The sequence below is a fragment of the Vulpes vulpes genome, chromosome 13 (genome assembly GCF_048418805.1).
Source record: "Vulpes vulpes isolate BD-2025 chromosome 13, VulVul3, whole genome shotgun sequence".
NCBI lineage: Eukaryota > Metazoa > Chordata > Mammalia > Carnivora > Canidae > Vulpes > Vulpes vulpes.
In genome coordinates, this window is record NC_132792.1 from 90,228,644 (window position 1) to 90,243,328 (window position 14,685).

Genomic DNA, 14,685 nt, shown 5'->3' on the forward strand with positions numbered 1-14,685 from the left:
CCGAGGACTCAGGTATATGAGAAGAGTGAATGTAGAAAAAGTCTTTAAGGAACCCGTGGGTGGCTCAGCCATTGAGCCTCTGCCTTCAGCTCAGGGCGTGATCCTGGGGTCCCGGGATGGAGTCCCATATTGGGCTCCCTGCATGGAGCCTGCTTCTCCCTCTGCCTGTGTCTCTGCCTCTCTCTCTCTGTATCTCTCACGAATAAATAAATTAAAAATCTCCAAAAAGAAAAGAAAAAGTCTTTAGAGGTGACATTAGAAACAAATAGAAGTTATTTTCAATATAAAACACATAAACCCTATATCATGAACTAGTACGTAGCTATTAAAATTATAGTGTGGAAATATAATTGCAGAAATGTATTTATTGATATGGAAATATATTTGTGATGTTATGCTGCATTAAAAAATGCAGTTTATGCAAGAGTATGTATGCATGGTCCCACATACACAATGGGATATGATGTATGGATGTGTAGGTGTCTGTTTTCAGGAAAAGTAGTCACCAAAATATTAAAGGGTGATTTCTTTCTTTTTTTTTTTTTTTTTTGAAGATTTTTAATTTGTTTATTCATGAGAGACACAGACAGAGAGACAGGGACATAGGCAGAGGGAGACTCTATCCCAGGACCCCGGGATCACAACTTGAGCCAAAGGCAGACCCTCAACCACTGAGCCACCCAGGTGTTCCTTATTTTTAAAATTTTTTTATTTTATTTTATTTTATTTTATTTTATTTTATTTTATTTTATTTTATTTTATTTTATTTTATTTTTAAAGATTTTATTTATTTATTCATGAGAAACACAGAGAAAGAGGCAGGGACATAGGCAGAGGGAGAAGCAGGCTTCCTGGGGGGAGCCCAATGTGGGACTCGATCTGGTGACCCTGGGATCAGGCCCTGAGCCAAAGGCAGACGCCCAACCACTGAGCCACCCATACGTCCCCCCAGGTGTCCCTTAAACTATGACTCCTTAAAATAAAAAAAAAGAATGAATGTAAGTAATTCTCTTCTGGCACCTGGCATCTTTGCTGTTATCTAAGTAACCAGAAAGGTCGACTGCTCACCCATCATGGAGAACCCCCACACCCTTTAGAGGTTAAGGGGACTAGACAAGTATTAGGAGAGGCCAAACAATGAGAATATTCCTGCCTGATTCTGCTTTCTTCATCTCATAGGAGGCAAAGTTATTGCTGAAGATGAGGAAGCAGGGTTGAGTTGCAAGTAAGAGTCAGAAAGGGAGGGTCAGAGAGGGCAATAACAAATCATCTCAAAGGACAAATGAACAGCAATGAAAAACCAGCTGAGTTTGAAGATGATGGGTTCATAATGGCACTGACCCACATGACCAAACACTGTTTGGAACACAAGGTGGGAACGTAGATCTCCAGGCTAGCAAGATTTTCCCAGCATGCTCTGCCCTCGATGATGGACCTTGTTGTGTGTTTTGCAGTACAGCTGCTTCTCATGAGGAGGATTCCGGCCCTTCATTTTGCAGTGAGCTTGCTTTTTGCACAAGACTCCAGCTGGATAAGCTTCAGCACTGGTTAGAGTCTGTCTTCTCTGTGTATCTCCATCACCCAGCAACCAGTTGGCCATTATTCTAGCTCGGATAGGTGGGGGAGCCATGCCAGACTATGCCGGAAGATCTGGGCCCCTGAATAATTGCTATGGATGCCTTATACACACAGACCAAAGAAGTTATTGACACTTGCCTAAATCTGCCTGGGTGAAAGCCACCAAAAAAAAAAAAAAAAAAAAAAAAAAAAAAAAAGGACATTCAATCAGTCCACACTACTGGGGAGAGAGGTTGGAGTATGAAGATTAGCAGCAGAAATAATCCCCTGTTTTGGCTCTTGCCACCTTTTAGTTTCCCAGGTAAATGCCCAAGAACTAAAGAATGTCAATAGAATAGAGGAGTTACAATTTCTGCTACAGTCTAACAATTTTTGTATATCATTTCATTAAATAATCGGCAATCCTATGAAGATAGTATTATGATTATTTGACAGATAAAGAAAACCGAGTCTGAGAGTACACTAAACTCTCCCAAGACCAGCCTCTGGTAAGTGGCGTTCCTGACTTCCACCCCATGCTCTTTCCAGTATGCTACACAGAGAAGGAAAGTGAGACTGGAAAGGGAGTGTACTAGATGAATCACTGTGTAGGTGCAGGGCGTGGGGAACCCCCCGCATGTCCACTGGGCAGGAAGTGGTGAGCCTCACCACTGGCATTGATCTTTAGCATCCAGGTTTCGGGGACATGCTATTGAAGATACAAGAAATATGCCTATTCTTCCCCGTTTCTGACGCCTAATGTGGGGGCCCGATGATTGTGGAGTTGGGCCTACTAGATAAAAATCAGAAACAGTGGGGATCCTGGTTGAGTGTCTGCCTTTGGCTCAGGTCATGATCCCGGGGTCCTGGGATCGAGACCCACATCAGGATCCCTGCAGGGAGCCTGCTTCTCCCTCTGCCTATGTTTCCTGCCTCTCTTTCTGTGTCTCTCATGAATAAATAAGTAAAATATTTAAAAAAAAAAAAAAAAAAAAAGAATCAGAAGCAGTAAGAAAAACCACTGCTTCTGCCTTTTCAGTTCGAGAGACTTAATTCTTCTTGGAATATTAAAGGCTGCATATGTTAATTATGCTTAAGGACTTCTTCTTTTTTTTTTTTAATGCGGTTGACTGTTCCTCACCATGTCTTCCCTGCTCACAAGACTTTCAGGATCAAGCACTTCTTGTTTTATGCTGCTACCACCGCATACTTGTGGCTTTGCCATGGATCCACTTGCAGGATTAAAGGAGATTGCCCTTTTCTTCACTCTTACGTCTTTTATAATCACCTCCTCGGTCCCAAAATAAAAGTCATCCCCCACAGGGGTCAGTGGGAAGGAGGAGGTATGCTCTTCTTTCTGGGGTTTTATCTGCCTGTAGCCAGATTTAAAACCAGAGTTTTCAGAAGAGACCCATCTCACACCCCAAAATAGTCTTTCTCAGCTTCTATTATGATGTGGAACCTTTAAAAGGAAAGCCCAGACTTAAACCTTACACCCACTAGCATCTCTTTCAAGTGATCCCTGGTTCCTACATTCTTTTCACTCCTGAAATTCCTCTGTGCAACAATTACTTCATGTACATGTATGTGCTTTGCTCTCTCATCTGATTGTGGAACAGAGATGGAGTTTGCTGAACTCCCTCACATTCTTCCATCAGCTTGCTCTGGCCGCCCCCCCTTCTGTCCAGGGGCACTGGCTGGACAGTGTTGATTAAGGAAAGAAATCACCCTCAGTTGGCTTAATGTTAAGTAGATTCAGACCCAGTTTTCAGTAGGAGTTGAGAGAAAAGAAGACAACTAACGAGGGAGTGGAGAGAAGACAGGGCCCCAGGGAAGGCACTTCTTAGTTGGAGCCCAATTTTCTCAAATGAAATCATGATATCTGCTCTGTCTCACAGGGTCCTGAGGGGATCTGATTAGATGTGCATGTGAAAGTGCTTTGAAATACAAGGTAATAATACAAATAGGCAGAGGGGTGCCTGGGTGACTCAGTGGGTTAAGCGTCCGCCTTCAGCTCAGGTCATGATCCCAAGCTTCCTGCTCAGCGAGGAGTCTGCTTCTCTGTCTCACTCTGCCCAGCCCCGGGTTCATGCTCTCTCAGTCTCTCTCTTTCTTAAACAAATAAATAAAATCTTTTTTAAAAATACGGATAGGCAGATCTTTGCAGAAACCAAACAGTGATGACCTTCTAAAAGATCTTCCTGGCTTTTTGTGCTGAACTAAAGCCAGGCCTGTGTCTCTCTCATGATCACCTTTAACCATCTAATGTAGGATGAGAAGAGTCCAGAATTATAAGTGGGGGATTTGGGCACCTCTAAAATAGGAGGAATTTAGTTCACCAGTGTTTGGGGTTGTTATTTTGTTCTTCCATGGAGGAATAGACTAACAACTGGGGAGGAAAGGAAAGGAAAGGAAGAAAGAATCTTAAAAACAAACTGTCAGGGTTTTATAAGACACCTAGGGAGACCAGACTACCTACATAAAAAGAGTGGCACAGCAGAACAAGGCCTATAATATGATTAAATATTACATAAATAGACAGTATAAATCTTGGCACTAAATAGCATGTCTGAGGAAATACAGCAGAGAAGCATGATTCCAAAAGATGCAGTGATGGGTGGTACGAACGGTTGAGTATATTTGAGTTGAACAATCTGGGAAAGGTATATGGGCCAGAATGTGAAGGAAACCAACTAAATGCCACTGCGGGAGTACATCCTCTTCATTTGCTTTTTTTTTCTTCCTCAAGGCTTACATAACAAATAGGAAATTTACCTTCAGGAGAAGAGAGAGTTACCTCACACACCAAGTATATGTCTAATGGAAAAGCAGAACAAAGTCCATTGGAGCTTTTTTTTTTTTTTTCTTAAAAATTAAAGTGAGATTTTAGGCCTGCCTGGCTGGCTCAGTCAGCTAAGTATCCAACTTTTTATTTCAGCTCAGGTCATGATCTCAGGGTTGTGAGGTCAAGCCCTGCATCAGGCTCCTCACTCAGTGTGGAGTCTGCTTGAGATTCTCTCCCTCTCTCTCTCTCCCTCTCCCCCACCATATACATGTGTGTGCATGTTCTTTCTCTCTCAAATAAATAAAGCTTCAAAAAAATTAAAGTGAGTTTTTAGTTCTCTAGATACAAAAGTGTAGAGGGCAAAGAAGTAGGAGTTATTGTCTGCTTGCCCCAAGCCCTCCTGTTGCATGGTTTCACTGAAGGCCCACATGAGCATCTCCCCTCCCTGGGCCCAGGAAAGATTATCACTCAGACACTAGAAATGCACACAACCCCAGAGCCAGTAGGGAATTTCCACTCAAGGAACATGATGACAAAAACATGGAAATCAGAAGGGTCACAACTCCACCCCAGTTATTTTTGCTCCAAATCTTTTATTTTATTTTATTTTTAAAAATGATTTTATTTATTTATTCATGAGAGACACACACACACACAGAGAGAGAGAGAGAGAGAGAGAGAGGCAGAGACACAGGCAGAGGGAGAAGCAGGCTCCATGCAGGGAGCCCCATGTGGGACTCCGTTCTGGGTCTCCAGGATCACGCCCTGGGCTGAAGGCAGGTGCTTCTGAGCCTTCTGCTGAGCCATCCAGGCGTCCCATTTTTGCTCCAAATCTATAGCTCTCACCAGACGATGCTGAATGAAGAAAGATACCCTTTGTTTTACTTTCAAGAAGACATCTGTAGGGATGCCTGAGTGGCTCAGTGGTTGAGCATCTGCTTTTGGTTCAGGTTGTGATCCTGGGGTCCTGGGATGAATCCCGCATCAGGCTCCCCACAGGACACCTGCTTCTCCCTCTGCCTATGTCTCTACCTCTCTCATGAATAAATAAATAAAATCTTAAAAAAAGAAGGAGGAGGAGGAGAAGGAGAAGAAGAAGAAGAGAAGAAGAAGAAGAAGAAGAAGAAGAAGAAGAAGAAGAAGAAGAAGAAGAAGAAGAAGAAGAAGAAGAAGAAGAAGACATCTGAGTTAGCCCCTACATATAGGGTTGGGTGTTGCCTCAAAGATTGGAGCAGTGTTTTCTTCTCATTTGAGAATCACTGCCTTACTTAGCTACTCTTATTATGGTAATCTATTATACAGCACAGGTATTTAGGTGTAATTGAGAACCATTAACTCAAAGTTTTTAAAAATATCAGAATAGCTTGAGTTCTGTGACAGGAGTTATGCAAATTTCCCAGCCAGCAAATTGGAGACCCCTTGGTACTAGTTCTAAGTCCCCAGGGTTCATTCTGAGATTTGCTGGTGTCACAATCTGACCCATCAGCAACATCATTCAGAGATGTTTCTAGGGACCTTGGAGTCTGCCTAAAGCCACATGTTCACTTAGGAAATGCCTCCTCAGAACTGTCTCAGATCTGGGACAGGTCATCCGAAGCACATACCTGTCCCAAGCAACCAGCGATGTCTGGAGACCGTCAAATGATCCAGACTTTGGTTTTTTTCCTCTTCTCTTCTGGGCAGAGCAAGCGTGAGGCCCACAGGTGGGACACCCATAGAGGCAGAGTAGTGTCCTGGCCCTCGGGAATAACAAACACCTATTGGTCCTTTGCTATATATTGGACACTGTCTTCTTTTTTTTTTTTTTTTTTTTTTTATTCATGAGAGACAGAGAGAGGCAGAGGGAGAAGCAGGCTGCATGCACGGAGCCTGACATGGGACTCGATCCTGCGTCTCCAGGATCACGCCCTCGGCCGAAGTCAGCGCTGAACCACTGAGCCACCCGGGCTGCCCTATCGGACACAGTCCTAAGCGTTTCCCAGGCATTACTGCTTTCACCCTACAAATAGGTCATGTTAGCGCAGAGATTAAGTGTTGGGGGCAGGGGCTGGTAAGTGTTGGAGCAAGAACCCTCGGGCACCTCAGAGCCTGAACCCTTAGCTACGATGATGTGATGATGCCCCGTGTCTCCTCCATATGCTCTTTCCTTTCTGTTTCAGGGGTGTGAGAAAGGCAGGAGGGCCTCACCCCGGATCCGTGGGTTACGATGGTTGTAGGATAACCATCCCAAAAGACGTTAAGAGCAGACACTTAGGCCTGAGGAATGGCTGTCCGGTGGCCGTCCAGGGACCTCCAGCGATCCCTGAGGAGCCAGTTTGCTGTGACTGGTGACAGAGTGTGTGAAGTGAACACCCTGACTCCCGGGTGTGTGTGTGTATGTGTGTGTGTGTGTGTGTGTGTGTGTGTGTGTGCTGAAATACTGAGTAACGTCGAGGTGTAATGTGCATCATTAACCTTACCTAGCCTGGCAGTGTTTGGGGTTGGAGGTTTTGGGCTTTGTTTGTTTGTAGTCTGACAGTTGTAAGCAGGGAAGAAAATTGCTAGAACCCCCTGAGCCCAAACGAAGATTCTTATTCTTTTGTTTTCTCCTCACAGTTCGTGGGGACCGAGGTCGAGAAAGGGAGACCTCGTGGGCCCCGCTGCTTGGCCTCAGGCTCTGTAAAGCCACAACAGGACAACCAGGGCATGCCCGGCGGGTTGCAGCCCGGGGCCAGGGCCTGCTGAGCGGCCCCCTCTCTGGTTTTCTGTGCAGAGGCAAATGGGGCGCCCTCTCCCCTCCTTGCCGGCCTGGAGGAGGGCGCAGGTGGAGGGCAGCAGGGGGCACGGGGTACCGGCTCAGCAGGGTTCCCCTGGCTCAGCACACATCTCGCTTTGGTCTACACCTCCGAAGACAAGAAGTAGCTTGCAAAGGAGATTTTCAGCCCAGTGCATAGGGAATTAAACCTATATTAACAATAAAATTGGTGTGTCGAGTGGAAAAGCTGGACCGGTGCTGGCGTTCCCTAGGCAACAGGCTGAAAATGTTCCTTCCTTAGGAAATCTTTCAACTGGCCATGGCACTTTCCTGACAGCCCCGGTGGCCGGGCTCCGGAAAAGGACCTAAGGCTGTGGCTATAGGATGTGGGGGTGCCCAGAGCCCCCCCATCCAGGGTAGGATGGCCTTTCTTGTGTTCAGATTTGGACCAGAAAAAACGAGCCAGCGGACCCTGATTGTAAATCCATAACTGTGTTGATAAACACTTGACATTCATCCCTACAGTAAAAGGCCTGGGGGGACCGATGTGCCTCTTCTCTCGGGCACCGCCGGCGCTGTGATGGAACACTTCGTCATCCCTAAGAAATGTGTGTGATGAGCATGTGTTTTTTTTTCCAAGTCGGTTTTACACGTCAACCTAGGAGCCTCTCTCTGTTCTGTAGACCAGCACGGGGCAGTGTGTGTGTGTGTGTTTAACTTCATTTTTTTAAAAGATTTTATATATTTATTCATGAGAAACACGCATACACACACACACACACACACACACACACACAGAGGCAGAGACACAGGCAGAGGGAGAAGCAGGCTCCACACAGGGAGCCCAACGTGGGACTCGACCTGGGTCCCCAGGATCACACCCTGGGCAGAAGGCAGCACTAAACTGCTGGGCCACCTGGGCTGCCCTAGAAGTATAACTTTATAAATACATTTTTACTTGTATTTATTTGGAAGCCAGACCAATAATGTTAGTCTATCAAGGGCTAAAAGGTTCTTTGTAACCTATTAACTTTGATGACTTTGCACTTTCTGAAAGTTGGTTTTTCAAGTACAGATGGCCTCAGGTTGTTATGTGGTGTGAGGTTTCACAGTGTATCAAGCTGGCTTGAATACCCACAGGTAACCAAAACTGACCAGATGGAAGCCCCTGACATCTGGAGTGTGGGGGTGTGTTCACGAGCTGCGTGTGTGCTGTTTTCCCTAATTATGACAGCGTAACTTCCTCCTTGCTTTACCAGACTAAATCTCAGCAGTGAGACCTAATGTGTAAACTTCTTGTATGTTTGCTCTTTTCAGTTCTAGGGAAAATCCGCACCGCAGTGGGCAGTGCCCAACTTCTCATGGCCCAGAAATTCTACCAGTTCAGAGAACTGTGTGAAGAAAACCTGGTAGGTAACATTCCCCGTCGCTCCCACTTCCCAGCTAGTCAGGAGAAGAGCAGGTTGTCAAGACTGGTGCCAACTGAAGCAAAACTGATTTTGAGCCACATGAAGGCCCGTTGGACTCTCTCACCTGTAAGAGAGCGAGTTTTCTGACGAATCCTGTTTCCTGCTTTTCTTAAAATTAGAAATATCAGTTTTATATTTAAATTATCTTAGAAGATAAATCCAATCAGATTAAAACTCCCATTTTCTGTGTTTTTTTTTTTTTTTTTTTTAAGATTTTATTTATTCTTGAGACACGCGGAGAGAAAGGCAGAGACATAGGTCGAGGGAGAAGCAGGCTCCGTGCAGGGAGCCCAATGAGGGACTCTATCCTGGGACTCTGGGATCCAGACCTCAGCCAAAGGTAGATGCCCAACCACTGAGCCACCGAGGCATCCCATTGTTTTGTTTTTTTTTATAACAGAAAATTTTCCATCTTCCTGGCTTTCATGTGGCAGCCCTGATTTCATAATTCTTACCAAAATATGGAACTGCCTGATATTTCAAAAATAGTATGACAGAAAACCATTTTGGATAATGATTTTCCTTCCAAAATACCCTCAGTGCCTGTTTCATCATCAGGGTTCAGTTTTAATTCAAGGCCAGAGGTGGACAGCATCGCAAAGGATAGATTCGATCTCCTTGAGAGGGATGAATAATTCATCTTTCTTGGACATACAGAAACCGAATAAAGAAAAACAATGGTGCCTGGGTGGCTCAGTCTGTTGAGCATCCACCTGTGGCTTGGGCGGTGATCCCAGGGTCCTAAGATCAAGCCCCACGCCAGGCTCTCTGCTCAGTGGGGAGCCTGCTCTTCCCCCTCGTGCTCTCACTCTCTCTCTCTCTCAAAAAAATAAATAAAATCTTTAAAAAAAAAAGAAAGAAAGAAAGAAAGAAAAACGAAGACACAAAAACACCACTAGCGTCAACATTTTTAAAATTGGCTGCAAAATACAAGGGCAAGAGCTTCCTCACATATGCCTCTTTAAAAAAACTGCTATGATCTCTGCAAATGTTGTTCCATAAGAACAGTGTTTATTGGCCAATTGTTGGTCAGGCTTGCTCTAAAACAAAGAACATGAAAAGCAATTTGTTTATCTTGTGGAAAGTAAAAACATGATCATTTGCAATCTAATTGGCTATGATTTTAGAGTTTTAACCACATCTTCTTGTTCACAAGGACAAATATAGACTGAATGGGATTGATTTATCAAGATGGGGTTCAATCAAGAGAAAGTGGAAAGCATGCAAAAGTTGGTGTTCTCCACTCCTCTGCATCAGGCTTCTCTTTCTGAAACTTCGCTTTTGGGAGCTATCCTTTTCCTCCTCCTCACACCCACCCCCCACATCTGCAGTTTCTCTTCCCTTCCCTCAGCAAAAATTACCTGACCCTTTTTCCTCCTTCTCAGAAATTCTATTCCGGATTATGAGATAATATAGATTAGTAAATGTACTGATAACTGAATCCAACAAATGTTTTATTGAGCTTCACTGTGTGCCACGAACAGAATTCCTGCTAATTTGCAAACTTGCTAATGTGTCACAGATCTTAATTAACACGACTCTTTGCTCTTTAAATGTACAAAAGTTCATATAAAGCTATATGTCTCAAACTGGCTAAAGAATACATGGAAACCCATATATACACACTATAGGGCAAACACAGCACACTTTTTAACAGAATTATAGGATAAGCAGATATATTATGAAGTAGAACACTAACACTGTGCAGATTTTGAGGATGACATTGCAGACAAAACGTTTTGAAAAATTTGCGGATTTCTAGGAAAGGTTAACTTTGTTAAAGCCAGCTTTTGACATTTCCCAGTTCTTGATGAGTTCACGTGCCTTCACCACTAGAGGAACTTAGTTGGAAATGTGGGCAGCGTGTTAGACGCAGGAAGCAGAACTACACTTTAGGCAGAGAGCCACCGATGATGGCTGATTCAGATCCTGCCCCAGAAGGGGAAGACGGAAAGCCCACTGTGTGCCAGGCACTGTGCTGAGGGCCGATAGATGTATGATATGGTTCAATCCAGATGGAGCAGATAGTGACATTATTTTTATGACAGCTTTACAGTTGAGGAAAATGGATATGAGAAAGCTAAATAACTTGGCCAGGAAAAAAAATGATAAATAAATACATAATTTGGCCAGGGTCACCGTAAGAGGCAAAGCCAAAACTCAAATCCCAGTCTGTTCGACCTCTGTCCCTGTTTGATATCCCCTTAACCCCAAGACTTCTACTATTGAGTTCTACTTCTCACCCTCCTAGAGGGATGTGGGACTGATCGGTGTCTCTGCCTCCTCTGGAGTAAGAAACATGATTGCTGGGTGGTGGCATTGCCTAGTTCAGAAAATGCAGCTAAGATTGGCCACAACCAGACCCAGCTCTCCTTCCTTGAGTTCTTACCCTGAGGAAGAAAACACTTGAAGCCCTTGCATGTTATCCCAGGCTAGAGTTTCAGGCATAGAATAAATGGACAAGCATTACTTTTCCCAAACAAACTAAACTAAGGAACCCAGCCCCCTTCATCCTTCCACACCCTCCATCACCTCTGATCTACAAGTCTGGTTCAGTCTCAGGCAAGAACATGAACTCCTTGTGCATGGAATGTCACATGACCCACAGATTTTCTCCTTGCTTCCCTGTCTGTCCCCTTGACCATGCAGGGGCAAGAGATTCTTGGTGAGGATAGAACAAATTGCCCACGGTACAGAATTAAACAAACTCTTTGGGCCTACCCAACTATCATGTCATGCATTGCTCCACTGAAACAATTTTGCCAATAGGACTTGTGACCTAAAAGACTTTAGTAAATTCCCAAATATGAACAATTTAGTTCTTAGTTGCTGGGGAGATAAGGAAGACCATAAAACTCTATTTGCAGTGTACTTTGTTAAAGCTATTATCTATCTGTTCTGAAACTAGATGTTGAAAAAATTTTTCGTTAGCTTCCTAAATGAAAAAACTACAGAGAAAGTCTTTAGTTTAAGTTCTAGTGTCAGTAGACTAGAGTTTAAACCATACACTTAACAAACTTTAGAATTTACATCTTCCAATGAATTCCAGAACTATGGGTAGTTTTAGAAGTATAACTTTATAAATACATTTTTACTTGTATTTATTTGGAAGCCAGACCAATAATGTTAGTCCCTCAAGGGCTAAAAGGTTCTTTGTAACCTATTAACTTTATGCACTTGCACTTTCTGAAAGTTGGTTTTTCAAGTACAAATGGCCTCAGGTTATTATATGGTGTGAGGTTTCACAGTGTATCAAGCTGGCTTGAATACCCACAGGTAACCAAAACTGACCAGATGGAAGCCTCTGACATCTGGAGGCTCCCACCCAGTTAACCATGAATGCCTTTAGCTACTATTGGTGATAGTGATTAACAATGAGCAGGACACCTTCAATCTGTTAGTTATGTTTTGTCTGGTTTACATCATACAAATTAGTGGTTTATACTTTGTAGTACCTCTCAGGGATATATGGATGGGGGGAAAAAGTCAATCCTTAAACACTGAAGACTATTTAATATTACCTAGAAAATAGGTCATTACAGACATCTATGTGTATGTGTAGATATGTGTTCTCACATTTGCTATTTTATGTTATAGTTGATTGAAAACTCATTTCCAAATGATTCTGTCAAACTACTTTATGATAAAATAACTTCCTACATTAGTAACATCTTAATTGTTAAACACATAGTACTATAAAAATCCAATTATTTTATTACTCATCATTTGTTTACCCTATTGTTTCACTCAACACAATTGCTAAAACAAATCTTACCATAGATTCATTATCTGTTCTCTGAATAAGTTGGATGGCATGGAGTCACATTCCAAATCTAATAATAATATATTGTATTTTTCCCCAGAGACAGTATCTTCATTTAAAAAGGTTTTAAATGCATCTTGCCATAGTTTTTTGATGTTTGGCCTCTCTCCCCCTATCACATTGATAGATGTTGTATTACAAAAGAAGAGTTTTACAACCTTGACATTTGAGGATCATTGACTCAGAGGGATGAGTGTATAAAATTACCATTTGAAATAGAATCTTTTAAAAAGCATCGAAACCATAGAAAAAGAGAGTAGAAAAGTGGTTGCCAGGAGTTTGGGGGTGGGGAGAAGGGGAGAGATTGTTAAAAAAGGTACAGATTTTCGGTTATAAGATGAATAAAGTCTGAAGATTTAAATGTGCAAACATGGTGACTCTGGCTGATACCACTGTATTGTATAACTGAAATTTGCTGAGAGTTGAACTTTAAATTCTCTCACACACATACAAAAAGATAAATATGTGATGTGATGGATGTGTTTATTAATTCTATGGGATGCATCCTTTTTTTAAAAAAAGATTTTATTTATTCATGAGAGGCACACAGAGAAAGGCAGAGACATAGGCAGAGGGAGACGCAGGCTCCCCTCAGGGAGCCCGATGCAGTTCCATCCCAGGACCCTGGGATCACCCCACCTGAGCCAAATGCAGACGCCCAACCACTGAGTCACCCAGGTGCCCCATGGGATGCATCCTTATACAATGTGTGAATATATCAAATCATCATGTTGTACACTTTAAATATTTTACAGTTGTTATTTGTCAATTCTTCCTTAATAAATCTTGATAGATAGATGATAGAGAGAGAGGGAGAGAGAGAGAGAGAGAGAGAGAGAGATGATAGATGATAGATGGATGATAGTATTACTATTTGTAGCCTCACTTTTATCTCCTATTTGAAAGCTGACAGGAACTCATCCCCTTTATGTTATTTGAAATATTTGAAAATAGCCCTTTAGTGCTTGTTGTCACAGACTACCTCTAAAGCGTGAATGTTTTCTTTCTCTTGTACAGAATCCCAATGCTCATCCAAGGCCCACCTCCCAGGATTTGGCGGGGTTCTGGGACATGCTGCAGTTGTCCATAGAAAATATTAGTATGAAATTTGATGAACTTCATCAGTTAAAGGCCAATAATTGGAAACAGATGGATCCTCTTGACAAGAAGGTAGAACAATGTAGATTTTGTATGGTTCATTTAAAAACCTGCACAAACACTGGACAGTCTAAATAGGCTTCTGCATTCAGTCTTGCTGTTTACAATGTGAAATGGAGCTGATATCATATTAATCTCATTGTAATGACAATGTTTACATAGTAATCACTTGGGATATTATCTGTAATATGTTTCAGGCATATTTTTAAAGAAAAACCTGTCTTTGTGAATTGGAAAATGGGAATGTGGCTTTTTTGTTAATTAAACTTTAAGTTAAACCATTTTAGTCACTGGAAGGAACTGCCTCCATTTTGCTTTTTAAACTAAAATAAATGACATCTTCAGTGCATGATTATGTAGAGCAAAGAGTTCAACTTCCTTACACCCCTAGGATGTGTTTCTGAGAAAAATAGGAAGCCCTGAAAACTAACCGACTTTGATAATCATTTCATAAATATAGTAATAAAGAAACCACTGTTGTTCAAGTTTTAAAATATACACCGTAAAGTTTCGCAGTAATCATAAATGTTGGGATTTTTTTTTTTTTAAGAGTTCTACTTTTGGTTGATTTGCCTTTGGGGAATATTGCTCACTGGGTTCCTCATTCAAAAGTTTAGAAATAAAGACTCAAAATCTTTTAGTTTAATTCATAAACTGCAATTTTCACATTTGATTATGGTGGTTCCACCAGGCTCACACAGGTATCCAATATCCACCGCCCTAGGCTGGCCTGTCACTCTTGACTTTTTTAACCCTTTGCTCTCTTATGGCCTGAGGTCAAACAGTTCCCAAGAGATTCAACTTCTAAAAATTAGGCTTGGCTATTCCCATGAAGCATTGGTGGCCCTGCCCTTTTCAGATCTCCTTTACCCATGGGAGAGCTAAGAGTAATCCAGTCCAATCTGCTGCTCTCCATCATAGAATCCAGGTTCATAGGGTCAGTAGACTCCCAGAAGAAATCCAGTCCCAAGGGCCAATGCATAATTGACAGTAGGGTTATTGTCATTGTCCCTCATCTCCAATTCTGTCACCATCAACCTGGGGGTGTTAGTGTTAAGTATGAAAGGATCATTGACATATGTGTGGCCTCTCACTTGGGACCAGACATTTGCACCCAATCTAGTTTTCTTTAATCTGTGTTTAAAAACTGCCTACTAAA

At 42.5% G+C, this 14,685-nt stretch overlaps 1 protein-coding gene across 23 annotated transcripts in view; it reads left to right on the forward strand.

The window, feature by feature from the left end:
* The window catches only part of DLGAP1 (DLG associated protein 1), an 867,925-nt gene that overhangs the window by 848,008 nt on the left and 5,232 nt on the right, over positions 1–14,685 (forward strand). For 19 of the 23 annotated variants that reach the window (XM_072734994.1, XM_072734998.1, XM_072734996.1 and 16 more), the window contains 2 exons: positions 8,394–8,485; positions 13,386–13,538. In XM_072734994.1, the coding sequence (XP_072591095.1) occupies positions 8,394–8,485; positions 13,386–13,538 (245 nt within the window). Of the gene's footprint in view, positions 1–8,393; positions 8,486–13,385; positions 14,181–14,685 lie in introns of those variants that run through there. The other 4 variants (XM_072735000.1, XM_072735016.1, XM_072735018.1 and 1 more) reach the window with 1 other exon arrangement.